The 15170-nt window shown below is 35.2% G+C and overlaps 1 protein-coding gene across 2 annotated transcripts; it reads right to left on the bottom strand.

The window, feature by feature from the left end:
• Nucleotides 1–3573: 3573 nt before the first annotated feature.
• On the bottom strand, nucleotides 3574–15170 carry Gale (UDP-galactose 4'-epimerase). Of its 2 annotated transcripts, none has more exons than XM_077427293.1 (7): nucleotides 14743–15170; nucleotides 7552–7815; nucleotides 7354–7467; nucleotides 5894–6073; nucleotides 5702–5815; nucleotides 4468–4639; nucleotides 3574–4398 (listed from the first exon to the last, which is right to left on the bottom strand). In XM_077427293.1, the coding sequence occupies exons 2-7, from the start codon at nucleotides 7792–7794 to the stop codon at nucleotides 4163–4165; spliced, it is 1059 nt and encodes a 352-aa protein (XP_077283419.1). In that variant the 5' UTR covers nucleotides 7795–7815; nucleotides 14743–15170; the 3' UTR covers nucleotides 3574–4162. The 2 variants fall into 2 exon arrangements, with proteins under 2 accessions (XP_077283419.1, XP_077283418.1); XM_077427292.1 differs by lacking the exon at nucleotides 14743–15170 and adding an exon at nucleotides 10738–10856.

The following is a 15170-nucleotide window of genomic DNA, read 5'->3' as shown; positions in this document are numbered from 1 at the left end:
CGATATTTGTGTTTTCTGTAGTTTAACATTCTGTCTCGTCACGTAGACCCATATAATATATATGAGTGGCATGCGGTGAAACTATCCCGTATGTGCGCGCGCAGAATACGGGAGGAAAAGCCTGTTCCTCTTGTTCCTGTTGTATCCTGCTCACGCAAATTAAGTGAGTATGTACCGTTTACCATGCACTCTTTTTTTTATCTTTCGACTTGAGATCTTTCGATTTTCGATCTTTGCCTTCCGATATTTGCGTTTTCGGGCGTTTCACTTTCGGGCCCGCAAGGGAGACCGTGCATTAACACCCTTCAAGAAAGCACCAATGTTACCTCTAAAGCACCTCTAATGCTCTCAGGAAGGGCATTGTATATTTGAACACCTCTGTGGAAAACACCTCCTGCAGTTCTTGCTTTCTTAACTTTTCCTATAGTTCATTTATTCCTATTTCTAGTTTTATAACTATGCAAATCTCTATTCCTGACTATGTAATTATTAAAATACTTGGGTAATAGATTATTATCTAGCTTATATACAAATTTTTACACATAGTTTGCTTCCGTTTATAGGATTTTAATTTTATTACATGGTTATGGTGTAACCAGTTTAGTTCGGTGATTATTCCGCAAAAAATGATCTGGCGCAAGTCACTAAAATCTCAATCACAGAACCAACCAACCATTTTCGAAAATTAAAATCTAGAAAATTTTTATTAATTACTAGCTGAAACCGGCATGCGTTGCAATGGCACAATAACGCATGCTATTCCCGTTTCCGTTCTCGTCCCCGTTCTCGTTCCTGCTCCCATTTGTCGGAAAAACGCAGGCAGCGAATACATTTGAAATTATTGCATTATGAAATTATTGTTGCAATGAAACTCATTCCCGTTTCCGTTTTTTCCCGTTTTTTTTCACAGTAATCTTCCCGGACATATATACAACAAATCCTGAAAGTTTCATCGTAATCGGTTCAGTGGTTTAGAACAGAGCATCGCAACCTTTTCACGCATCTCGCTCGCATACGTTAGACTCTATATGGTGCTATACGCTTCTACATTGCCGCGGTACTCAGGTTACGATGCTCTCGTTTAGAAGCCTATTCGAGACACAGAGACAGACAGATATTCATTTTTATATATATAGACTAGTGGTTTTACCCGGCTTTACTCGATATTTGTAATATCACCCGTTTAAACATGGTCAATCTAATAGGTAATTGGATTATTACACACATTGTGATCGCCCAAAAGACAATTTTTGCTATGAAAATCGCGAATACGGAATATTTGGCACTCGGGTTCGGGTTCGGGTATGATAGTTATCGTTAGTATGGTGGACTTTTTGGCTGCCAGATGTTCCGTTATAGAGATTTTAGTGACTTTTGGGCGAGCGTTTTGTGAGCAATAATCACCGAACCAATCTAATAGTAAACATTCATTGGTTTTTTTTATTAAATTCATTTGAATCGAAAATAAATAATATTCAACAATCGTCATAGTAACTTTGATTTATTTTCGATGCTTCCATCTAAAACTTACATACATACATACATACAAAGTCTCTTTCGAAATTATATATTAGATGCGTGAAATCGAAGACATAATACTAATTAAAAAAAAACATTTAATGTCAAAAACATAGTATATTAAATTGAATTCACATGATGCGCTACTAATTAATCAAAATATTAACACAAGATTTTTTTCTATGGTTTTAATTTACAAATAAAAATACTGTATTTAAAATATGGCGGCTCTATGATGTGGTCAAGTTTTGGTCACAATCATGCGAACTGAGACCAACTCAGCTTTGTTAAGTTGTGGCTGCTTTACTTCCTTCCCACCCAACACATTAAATAGTCGTGTTTTTAATAATTCCATCGTTTCACTACGCCCCCCCCCATAAAAATATCTACCGAGCTATTTATTACCCATAATAAAAAAAACTTGTAATTATAGATTTGGTGACTGTTTCGCACGTGGTGACCTCGCACACGGTTCGGTGATTACTGGTCACAAAATACTCGTCACAAAGTCACTAAAATCTCTATAACGGAACATCTGGCAGCCGAAAAGTCCATCATTCTAACGATAACTATCATACTAACGAGAACTTGAGTGCCAAATATTTTGTATTCACGACTTTCATGGCAAAAATTGTCTTTGTGACCACTGCAATGTGACGAATAGTCCAATTACCCTCGCACACATCACTAAAATCTCGATCACGGAATATCTGGCACTCGAAAATTTCTCCCACCGAGAGTCATTTACGCTTACTATCATACTAACGAGAATCTGAGTGGCAGATATTCCGCATTCTTCATTTTCATGGCAATGATTGTCGTGTGTGAGATCGCCATGTGCGAAATATTTCGTTTACCGATATTATAATGATGTGATATATAATAATATTATAACTTAGAGATTAGGTGAGTGGCGCTTGTCAACTACTGATTTACTAGCGCTGATCATCTCATCTTGCATTCGCGCCAAAAAGGCCTCGGCATGTAAGCGAGTCGTACACAACCAATCGCGAACCATTGATCAATGATCTATCTGTGTTGAAAGCACACGCTTAGGTATAAATATTGAGTGGTTTTGGACCGTGGTTCATTCGGAGCTGGCAGCCCACGGATGAAGACCAATAATATACCTCTACCACACTAATTGCATCTTTCACTCAAATCTCGAAAACACTTCTACATGTCCACGCTACAATATTAATACAAAAAATAATGATGTTGTAGGCAGGGATGAAATACGTGTGTATTTGGAAGAGGATTTTTGTTGTTCAGGTTGATACAAGTGTGATTGTATGTACATTGTACATATATAAAGCGAAGGAAATAGTTGGTCGGTTTCGGAGGAGTGAGCAGGCTGAACTCCTGAAGTTCACTGGCATCTAGGGATGATGCGCTGGTTTATATATTGGTTGATTGTGCAACGTGTAGCTAGGCTGGTGAGATCATGTTCTGAAAAATTATTATGGGCTTCAAGTTATCCTTTATGTGGCTGTATCTCAAGGTTTGGTTGGTGCGTAGCTATGTGGTGAGATCATCTGGAGAGAGTTGATAGAGTTTTTGCCCTAGTTTGAACGAAGGTATTTCAGACAAGGTTGTTTTTACGTGTTCATACAGGACGCGATGATGCAAGTGTACAGCTCGAGTTCGATGAGGAAATAGGTTAGATTATCAATCTCGATTCGGGATAGTACAAGTTGTGCTATATTCCTACAATGCATTCAAAGATTTTTTTATATATTATTATTTTTAATTACCAGTAATACCAACATTAACATAAGAAAACCAATTTGAATCCAATTGAAACAGCTGATTTCTCTCCAGGTGTCATTCTATTCCAACAACACAACTCTTGCAAAATAATATTTACAATTCAGATTTATTTCAAATTCATTCAAATGAAAACAGCTCTCCAAATATTATCGATAATTCAGAACATTCAGAAATGAACACTTGAATTTTAAAACTGAAAGCGGACTCATATGATTAATAGTGAATGAGACCATCATTACATATGAAAAAAGTTTCAACATACGAGACAAATAAATACACAGAAATAAATAAATTATAAATATTTATTTAAAAGTTCTTTGGTATACAAATCTGGCACAAAAATAAAATCAAACTACAAATACATACAGCAACATATTTTATGCATTGTAATAATAAATGGCACCACATTGGCAAAAATAAATTTAGCACACACACACACACACACATATAATATATTTTTATTCGAATTGTACAAAATAGAGGAACATTGATACACTACTAATAGAGCAGTTTGTGTTAAAAATGGTAACATAAAATAGTATCACACGTAATAAAGCAAAGAAATAAAAAGGAATGCAGAAAAAATCATCACTGACTTGAAAGCTTGTCAAAAAATAGTATATATACATATTTTCATATATATTGAAGTAGTAAAATTTAAATATATAAAGCATAAATGCACAGTAAAATATATCATAAATAATTGACGCTAAAATCATATAAATTATATTTTACTCTCAATAATGGCTGTATGTACTGCCAGTTTGAAACATTTGGCAAACATAACCGGTATCTGAAGCTCTTACGGAGACTTTGAAACTTGGGCGAGGTTCACCGGATATCGATTATGAAACCGCCAAACGTAAACATTGCATTATTGAGATTTGAATCCGTTTGGATTCTTTTGCTGCCAGAGCCACGTATCTTGGCACATGTCGTCGATGCCCTTCGTAGCCGTCCAATTGAAGGTTTTCTTTGACAGTGTGGCGTCGGCGTACGATGAGTCTATGTCTCCGGGACGACGAGGAACCAAATCGTACGGTAGCTTCTTACCGCAGGCCTTCTCGAATGATTTCAACACGTCCAGCACGGAGTACCCCTTTCCAGTACCTAGCATAATGCCAAACAATTAATAACGCATCGTTAAGTGAACGTTGTCTTTGCCTCAAAGATGCTTACCCAAATTGAAAGCCATGAACCCGGTATAGTCCGGTTTTAAAATGCACTTGAGCGAGCTGACGTGTCCGGCAGACAGGTCTGAAATGTGGATATAGTCACGGACGCCAGTTCCGTCGTGCGTGTTATAATCTGAACCGAAGATTTGCAGACGAGGGAGCTTTCCAGACGCTACCTGTTTGACGATAAAAACATCAGTTGAATTACAATACTATTAATTTTAGGGTGCGAATTAACTGTATGTACATGGAGAAAAATACTTTGCATCTTAAAAAAAATGTTTGTCCATTAAAATTTTGCATTATTTTCGGTGCATTAAACAATCTCGTATTGTGCATCGAATAAAATATTTCAGCATTATAAAGTGACCATTAAAAAATATGAAACGAATTTTAGCATAATAGTAGATATAAAAAAAGTGGCAACGTTTGCAGTATTCCGCTATTGAAAACTGTCAACTATCAAAAGTGTTTACTTTTGTTTACGTATTACGTATGAATATGAATGACGATGTCAGGTCGTAGAGTCGAAGCCAAGGTCGTAGGTCACAAGCCGAAGAGTAAAAACGAAAGAATCCAGTAGAGAGAAGCGTTGGTCGTTGTCGGTTCGTATTTTGTTGCCGATACAGTTCATCTGTCATTTTAATACACGTTTAACCGCTTAGCTGCCCAAAGCGCTTTAAGGCGCAAACAGCCGTATCTATTATACGCTCAGCGCGTCGGCTGGGCGTCTAAGCGGTTAATCCGTTTTTTAAGTAGCAAATATTTTTTTCAATGATCAAAGCAAACTTTCTAATGCAATCTGTATCCGTCATTTAGAAATGCACACAAATTTTTTGTAATGTACAGAAACTTTTTTTAATGTACAAACATTTATTTTATAAAATCGACGTTTAAATTGTTCCCAAAATTTTATAAGATATAGTGTGAAAAAGATAAAGTTATAGGCGTTTAAGCAATTAAATCTATAAGGCTACTACCAAACGTGAACGTCTCAAAAATTTTTGCGTTCTTATTATTGTTCACCATCGTATTGGCGCATAAACCGCGCAAAATGGCAAAGTTTCAAAACTATCGGAAGAATGTAAGATATAGTGTCAGACCAATAAGCGGAGTGAAGTATAGAAAAGCCTCATAATAAAATTCAAACCAAGCCTTTTCTTAGAGCTCCTCGAGTCCATTTTATCATGTTTCTACTTAAGATCAGGCTTGGAATTATACGTGTGATTTGCATTCACCTGTGCTATAAACGGCATCAGATTGTTCGGAATCCCGAGAGGATCTTCTCCAATCTCACCCGATTCGTGAGCACCGACAGGATTGAAATACCTCAAGGATATTATTGCCCACAGCTGAAAAAAAAAATAGAAATGATTCATTATTGAAGCGCATGTTTTGATATAAATTACACTATCGAGAGGATACTCAACCGGATCGCTGGAGCAGAGATCTTTCATGATCTCTTCGACGAAGTATTTACTCTTGCCGTACGGATTGGTACAACCTTGACCGGTTGGATGCTTCTCATCCAGGGGAAGATATTGGGGTATGCCGTACACAGTCGCCGACGAGCTGTAAACTAGCTTGTACACACCGTGATTTTTCATAACCTAAAATAGGTATTCATATATTACAAACAAAAATAAAGGCACATCTCTTAAATATACTTAAATAGGGATTAAGTTTTAGGGCCTAGAAGAAAGCATGTATGAATTATTATTTTTTTAATTTTAATTTATACCAGGAATAACCAGTATTTATAACAGGTAATCCCAATGCGTATTCTTAGCCAGAAGCATTGTACATGTGATACAAGTATTATTAGTAATATATAAAGTAAATATAATACATATCCATTAACATCCACAGCGACATCTATGGTTAACTTTGTAAATTTGCAGCATTTTATACAATTCGGCGAAATTAGAGATTGCTAAAAACTCGAGATTTGCGAGAAAATGGTTATTTTTTCCAATTTTTTGGAAGCGTTTCAATAAAATTCAGATAAATTAGCAAACTCTGATCGACGTGGAGTCACAAATTCATGACCTGGCCAGCAAAAACCAGTCGGATTTGAACCCGTGACCACTATTTTCAAAGCATTATATGATTCTATTATATTATGTTGGCATGCATGAGTTGAAGAATGGTTGAGTTGTCATCTTGTCATGTGACGCGCGTACAATCCGTTCGCTGTGGCTCTCCGTTGTTATAAACCGCCCCATGAGTCTCATTTCACACAACCGTCCATGTCTTCTAACAACGAGATCCTACATATACATATGCATATATTTCAGATATTGCCACAATCATTGAATACAGTAACATAAAAAAATGTTTCATGAATCTTCGAAGTTAATTGAATTAACATTAATCGAAGTAGCGGCAATAGTTGTCAACGTGTCAAATTTTACCCCATGCGGAGCTATGTAATTTCGCTAGTATCAAACAGTATTTGGATTTCACCCAGTGCCCGTTTTAGGCTGGGTTGGGCTTGGCCCGAGGGCACCAAATAAGTTGGGGCGCCGCTCGATGCACCAAAGGCGCTTTAAAATTTAAAATTAAAGCGCCAAAGGCCATACAAAATTTTAGATTAGAGCGCCAAAGACGAATTTTTTTTCTTATGGTGTTTAGAAAAAATTGCCCGAGGGCACCATTGGGTGTAAGGCCGGCACAGATTTCACCATATTTTATATATTAAGGAATATGTTTATATATCGAAGCATAGAAGATTTTACTCTGGAGTATTACGAATATGTTTTCAATTTCATTTACACATTAGTCTTCCCCATAGCAAGTTATTCTACAACTTGTGCAGCGTTCCTCATATCACTCGATTCTTACGAATATAAAACTTGTAGTGGAATATATGTTATTACATTCTACTCACTTCTAAGAGTACACTAGAACCAGTGATGTTATTTTGGTAATAAGTCAACGGAATCTGACAAGATTCTCCGACAGCCTTCAGAGCAGCAAAATGCATCACACAGTCAATCTTATACTGAAAAGCGATAAAAATATACATTTATGATGTTTATAAGTTTAGATTACTACATATATGTGTGTGTAAGGGAGCAGAGTTTACGTGGTTAAATATCCTCGTGAGTTCTTCCTTGTTCTGGATATCGACCGAGTGAAAGTAAACCGTCCGACCAGTCATCCTCTCGACCCTCCGCAGAGCCTCGGGCAGATCAGCACCCTTGTCCTTGTGAGCGTTGACTAAATTATCGACAACGACCACAGTGTAGTTGTTGTTCAGCAGTTCGAGCACCGTGTGCGAGCCGACGTAGCCAGCTCCACCCGTCACCAATATCACCGGAAGAGACATTTCGTGTCGGAGTATGTAAGGCTGCAATAAGATACATGCATCGATTACATTCTTACAACGATAATATGTATGTGTGGAGAAATAGCGGATTCAAAATGGCGTCTTATATATGGCATCCATTTTAGAATGCAGTCTACCGTTACGTTTTTACTTTAATATACGGTCTCAATTCTCGCGTATGAAATTGAGACTGAATAATACCGACCCTGATAACCTAATCTTAAATTTATTTATATATTAATTTTGGTTGTGGCTATTTGCAGGTACTATATCTGCGAATTATTGACTATTTGCAGGTACTATACCTGCGAATTATTGGCTATTTGCAGGTACTATATCTGCGACGGGCGCAAAGCCTTCTGCGCATGCGCGTGAACTGTCACTGTCAGCGTGTTTACTGTTAAAATTGTTTTAAACCTATTAAAATTTAGTTCGAACTCGTAAAGTGACGTAGAGCAAAAAATATAATCCAAATTAGTTAATATTATTAATTGTTAGAAAATTATTATCATATACAACGTATAATACCTACATACAAGTACAAGCCGCGAACTAGCTAAATGATATAAATCTATTATAATAACGTGCGAAATTTATTTGCCTCATGTATAATAAACGATTGATTAAACAAGTCTAACATACATTGAATGTAAGAAATTATAATCGGATTATAAGTTTACGTGCATGCGCAGAAGGCTTTGCGCCTGTCGCAGATATAGTACCTGCAAATAGCCAATAATTCACAGATATAGTACCTGCAAATAGCCACAACCTTTATTTTTTACATATATACCAGAAAGGCCCAATGCGCCTTCTTGGCCAATTACAAACATTGCAGCATTTTTTTACAAGTCGCTGAATTACGAGACACTGAAAAACTCGCAAATTAACGAGACATCTATGAATTGTACATACATTTTATTGTACCTTAATTAATCTCAAATAGTGGTGACATAGTAGGTAGGAAGGATTTTAGCCAATGTTTAATCGGGAACCGTTTCAACAATGAAATCAGAGAAAATTGGCAAACTCTGATAGGAAACGATCGACTTGGAGTCACAAATATCCAGGTCTGACCAGCAGCACTACAGATATAGTCAGAATTTTTTTTTTCAATCGAGGTCAGCTCATGGGATCGAACCCGGCGCCTCTTGACGCTAAGCAGAAGCTTAACGACCGAGCTATGCTGCTGGCAATAAGGCCAACCCTAACTTAACCTAACCTAACATGACCTTAAATAAATAGGTTTTGGATGCTAAGATATGTTTTTTTTGTGCAGGTATTCGTGAAAATATTGAAGGTGTATTTTAAGCATCCGCTATTTTTATGCCGATAATTTATGCGCATACATTAAATTCGATGAACGCGACTTAATTTATGCGCATGCATTAAGTCGGTGAACACGATATAACATATGCGTATTTAATAATAATGATAGATGCCTAATAATTGAGCGCCGAGTGACATCAGGCTGAGCGACGGGTAACGTCATCGTCAGATGCGCTGCGCGGGAGTGTACATACATACACACGTCCACGAAGACACACACACACATTTCGAATGGGTGAATGGGAAATTCATACGCAAGCGCGCCTATAAATTACCTTACACTATATTTATATATCTAATATATAATTTCGAAAGAGACTTTGCATGTACATATGTACATATGTAAGTATCTTTGGTTGGGAACTTCGTAAACAAAACAAAGTTTCTATGACGACAATTCAATTGGTCGAATATTATATTTTTTTCGATTCAAATAAATTTAATAAAAATACAAATGAATATTTACTATTAGATTCGGCATGTTTACGGTGTTTATATTACAAATACAGAGCGAAGCCGGGTAAAACAACTATTATAACTAGACACCGGATAGTCACAGTGCTATCCATTGTCTATATAACTTTATTTTAATTCGTGTATCAATTCCATTCCGAAGCCACCCGTTGAATTCAACGGGCACAATACTAGTCATATATGTATATATAATATCGCTATTTTGGGTATGTGTGTGTGTATGCAGTGCCGGCCTTACACCCAATGGCGCCCTCGGGAATTTTTTTCTAAACACCCTTAGTAAAAAATTTCGCCTTTGGCGCTCTAATCTAAAATTTTGTATGGCTTTTGGCGCTCTAATTTTAAAATTGAAAGCGTCTTTGACGCATCGAGCGGCGCCCTAACTTATTTGGCGCCTTCGGGCGCCACCCGACCCAGCCTCCCCCTAAAACCGGCACTGTGTTTATGTGTAAGATAACGCTAGCCGTAATACAATATATAATATATTATAATAGTCGTTTCGTTTCGACATAGATATGTACGTCACATCTAAACCACTGCCAACAAAACTTATACGATATAATAACAAAAGAAAAAACTTCTATATATACTGTTTGCTACCAATTTTTCTGAGCGTTTACCGCTATGTATTGAAAATTTATTTAATTAATTTATTTTTCTATTGGTGTTTTATATTGTTTATATATTGTAGGTATAGGTAGGTAGGTAGTTTTTACCATTTTTTTCATACTAAACAATTAAATTTAAATATTTAATTAAATATATTGAAAAGGTATTTGAAAAAAACAGGACCGACACCTTTATTTATTTATTTTTCTATTTAATAATATATGCCAACACCCATGCGATGATATTTCATCGGGTAATATAATATACATACATACACATATTCATACTCAAAGCAATATATTGATGGTTGCTTTGAAACCATCTGCTAGTAATATTTAAAATTGTATTCGAATTTAAATTAATTAATTTGTTTAGCATAATGTTGACATGGTCGTAGCGGTTGAATCATTATCACCAAAAAACTCTTCAGATATGAATATATGCATATGCGTAATGTCATACTCTATGAACGTTTTCAAGTCAAACAATATTAAGGGTAGGAAGTGCGGGAGAAGGGAAAGGGGCTCTTACGCGCAAAGGGGCGCCGACAGCACGTCACCGCATCGCTCACGTGTCCCCGTCAGCTGTCACTTTTGACAGCCGGCCATTTCGGTAATAGTGTTGCTACTCGTGCAACTTATACTTGCCATACTAAAAAATATGAACAATTCTATCTATGCACCACAGGCTAATCTAACGGTTCGGTGATTACTGGTCACACAAAGTCACTAAAATCTCTATAACGGAACATCTGGCAGCCGAAAAGTCCATCATACTAACGATAACTATCATACTAACGGGAACTTGAGTGCCAATAATTGCGCATTCGCGATTTTAATGGCAAAAATTGTCTTTGTGACCACCGCAATGTGACGAATAGTCCAATTACCAATCTAACAATATAACACCGCCAGGCCCGCACTTAGCCCATATGCAAACGCCAAAAGGAGAAATAATATATCCAGTACCATGTAATTTAAAAAATATTTGGGCTGCTTTTATAATATTTAATTAGCTGATTTTTAGGTACGGTCAAAAATCAACAAAAAAGTATTTTGTATACACGTATGTCTTTCATAAATTATTTAGATCAGCGTTTCCCAAACTATTTTTTCCGCGACCTGGTTATTTTAATATTTCTTCTTCGGGACCCACTAAATTTGTTATCGCCTATACTACCGGCCTATATATATATAAAATACAACAGTATATTTATGTCCATACAGTCTTTATATGTTATAATACAAAAGAATTTACTCTGATAAACCTATAAAGAAATCAAATGTACCAATAATTTATTTATTTTTAGGAAATTCGCGATCCGGCAATTTGCTTTTTACGACCCATCATTTGGGGTGCCGAAGGCGCCCCTCGCCTATTTTATTTAAATTTTTTAAATAAAATTTCAGATTAATTCGGTGTGTTTTTGAAATATCAATTTCGATGCGGTGCAAACGATCGACAAGCGCCAGACAGACTGAACCACAGATTAACGACACGTGTACCTTATGCGTGCGCACTGCTCGCACTTACACTAAGCGAAATCTACCCGAAGTCTCGAAATACCTACCTTGTATACGTTCTGTGCTTCTGATATTTTAGTTCCGAATTTTTCCTTATTAAACTCGCCAGAAAGATCCAACTCAATTTTAATAATTACCATTTTAATAATTGCATCTGTGCACATCGAAAGGTTACTCGTCATCTGATGTGCAATCTATCATACATGAAGTCAAGAATTGCGTTTAAAGCAGCCATCCAGTTAATCTGTGGTTCAATCTGTCTGGCGCTTGTTGATCGTTTGCACCAAACCCATCCATTTGTATATACATAATGTTACGTACGCCGCGGATTGAGCGAATTGCACTTAGACCAACGGATATCTGTTATCGGATTAACTAAGTGCTTACACTTACTTCAAATGATTATATCTGAACTCTAAGTGCATTTAGGATAAACAATGACCGCTATTAGTTATTTCTCAGGATCGGTACGGGGAGACCCAATGTCGTGGAAATACATATCCGAATACGTGACTATACAAAGGTAAACAGATTAGGCGTCCTGAGAGATCTACCCTTTATAATGCGGTACGTAGGCGATATCAGGTCATTCTGGACTGAGCAGTGACAGTGCGTGTATCTCCTTAATCATCAATAAATGCTGTGAAAGGACTGTTGGCCTTTTACTTGGATCCTCCACCCACCCCTACGCAACAATATTATGTATTTTTTTCGAGGCAACGTTATGCATATTTTACTTTTAATACTTTTGAGTTCTGAGAAATTGACCGAACGATTGAAAACGAAATTTTTGGAACCATACAAAATCTTTTTAATTTTTTTTCGAAACAAAATAAAAGGAAATCTAAACATAATAAAAAGATGTCAGATGAATTGGCCGAAGACAAATCACTCACTTTAAATTTAGTAAAAAAAATCATGTTGAAATATCTTTGATAACAGTATAATGCCATTACAAGAAAGATTTCAATGTATTCAACAAGTGGCAGAAGAATTTTATTTTTTAACTGGTGAGGGCTTATTGACTTTATCTGAACAAAATTTAGAAAAATAAGGGATAACACTTTCTCAAAAATACTTGGAAATAGATTGTGATTGATTTCTAAATGAACTTAAATGTTTAAAACATCAATTACAAACTTTTTGCGAATATAAAGATCCCAGCAGAATGTATCACATCGATATTTTAAATATACTGGATAGATATCGAATTAGCGATACGTATATTTATCATAATGCTTGCTACAGTGGCTTCGGTAGAAAGGAGCTTTAGTAAACGTCGATTAAAGGCTTTAGTCAAGAGCGATTATCAAATCCAAGTAAATATTATCAATAAAAAATGAATTAGCAAGTAATATAAATTTTGATAATATAATTACAGACTTTGCTAATGCCAAATTCACGGAAAATTCGTCTTCAGTTTTTTCTATCTGTAATAATTAAGCTGTTGGTAATGCAATAGGTTACCGTTCTAGACAAATGTATGGTTTTAGATAAAGAAAAATTTATTTGAAACAAACATTCATAAAAATTAAAATAAATCACAAAAAAAATAAAAACCACGAAATTTTAATTGTGTTCAAAGTGCACTGATTCCTTTTATATAATTTGATATACATTGCGAAATTGTCAATGTTGTCATTTATTATATAAAAAATAATCTTGTCTTTTTTTTTGTAATTTTATTTTAAAATGTTGAATATATATATGTATTTAAAAAAATATGTATTATTTTAAATGAAAGAAATTGTTTCAATCAAAGTAATAAATAATAAAGGTGCGACCAGTGCCGGCCTTACACCTAAAGGCGCCCTCGGGCAATTTTTTCTAATTACCCTTAGAAAAAAATTTCGCCTTTGGCGCTCTAATCTAAAATTTCGTATGGCTTTTGACGCTTTAATTTTAATTTTAAAGCGCCTTTGGCGCATCGAGCGGCGCCCTAATTTATTTGGCGCCTCCCCCTAAAACCGGCACTGAATGCGACAAATTTGATACATGTCACAAACATCGCTACGGCTCTGTGAATATGATTAAGAATTAGTAATTGTTTATACAGATGACTTGTTTCCTATACATTTAAAACCCACAGAAGAATTTGTAAGGTATGCTTCTTGAAATGAGCGATCTCCACATGTGTATTTTAAAGAAATACTATAAATACAATAACATTCATAAGTTTAATTAGAACCCAAGCAGAGCTGGACAGTTTCGCTGATCACATACATATAATATGTATATATGTATATGTATATGTATATATGTATGTATATGTATATATGTATATATATGTGTGTATGTATATGTATATATGTATATGTATGTGTGTATGTATATATATATATGTAGGTGTGTATGTATGTATATGTATATATGTGTATTTTTATATTTATGAATGTATGTATCTGTATTTGTGTATACGTGTAAGAATTTGTGTATATATGGATGGTATACATATATGTTTATATAATTGTCTTTGGCCAGGAAGGTGCATTGGGTTTACCTGTTAGGCCTTCTTGGTGTAAATTAAATGAAAAAATAAAAAATAAAAAATAAAATAAATAAAATAACAATTTATTGTATGTATGCACATAATATGAATAATATATGTACATATATGTATGCACAATAGTAATGTTATGTTTAACTGTTGATACTACACTTTATCTCCATTTACATTTTTTATTAATAAAACAGATTATAGTCGCCATATTGCTATTATGATACGATGACGTCATACATTCAATATATTTTTCACAAAATTGTAATAACAAAGTTTAAAATTAAAGAATGCAAAGACTTCATATGATGAATTAATTTAATAAGGAGAAAAATGAAGCTCTTTATGTATTTACATATGTACATATATATTTGCAGAAAAGTTTTACTATAGTTATTATATATTGTTTTATTTATTTGTTGGAATTAAAAAAATTGATTTGATATTTAAAACTAGTATTAGAAGCCAAGCCCCGTACAGATTACAACATGAATGAAATAGATTTTGGATACGTACCGTTCGTAGAGCTGCCAGTACGGTAGTGTCACGTAGAAGGATTGCAATTATATAAGATTAAATTGATGTTGTGCGACAATCAGAGCTTCTCAAATATTATTATTCATACACACATATCACATTTCCATTAGTCGGCACGGAAATACATAAACACAGAGTCACCAATAAACGTCGACGCAGTCGTTTGAAAGTCACAAGTGCAATTTTTATTACAATTTATTTATTGTCTGCACTCACGGCGATAAGTTTCTTAATTAGCAGTGAACGTTTAACAACAATCACGCACTCCACTGGTTGAATTATCGTGTACGTGATTTTTACAAGAAAGATTGTGATAAAAGTAAATATGAACGTTGATTGATAAGCCAATTGGAACACGGCTACTATTGATGACTGCACACTGTTTAAATGTAAGCCGGAAAAAGTAT

Source organism: Arctopsyche grandis, chromosome 3, assembly GCF_051622035.1.
Source record: "Arctopsyche grandis isolate Sample6627 chromosome 3, ASM5162203v2, whole genome shotgun sequence".
NCBI classification, from domain to species: Eukaryota; Metazoa; Arthropoda; class Insecta; order Trichoptera; family Hydropsychidae; genus Arctopsyche; species Arctopsyche grandis.
This window is presented reverse-complemented; position numbering and strand designations above follow the sequence as displayed.

What these genes read in the sequence shown, in the direction of transcription:
- Gale (XM_077427293.1), bottom strand. Translation starts at nt 7,794, where the DNA reads ATGTCTCTTCCGGTGATATTGGTGACGGGTGGAGCTGGCTACGTCGGC. An exon ending in GTTCTAGTGTACTCTTAGAA is followed by an intron (nt 6,074 to 7,353) that starts GTGAGTAGAATG and finishes TACCTATTTTAG; the next exon opens with GTTATGAAAAATCACGGTGT. An exon ending in ATCTCTGCTCCAGCGATCCG is followed by an intron (nt 5,816 to 5,893) that starts GTTGAGTATCCT and finishes TTTTTTTTTCAG; the next exon opens with CTGTGGGCAATAATATCCTT.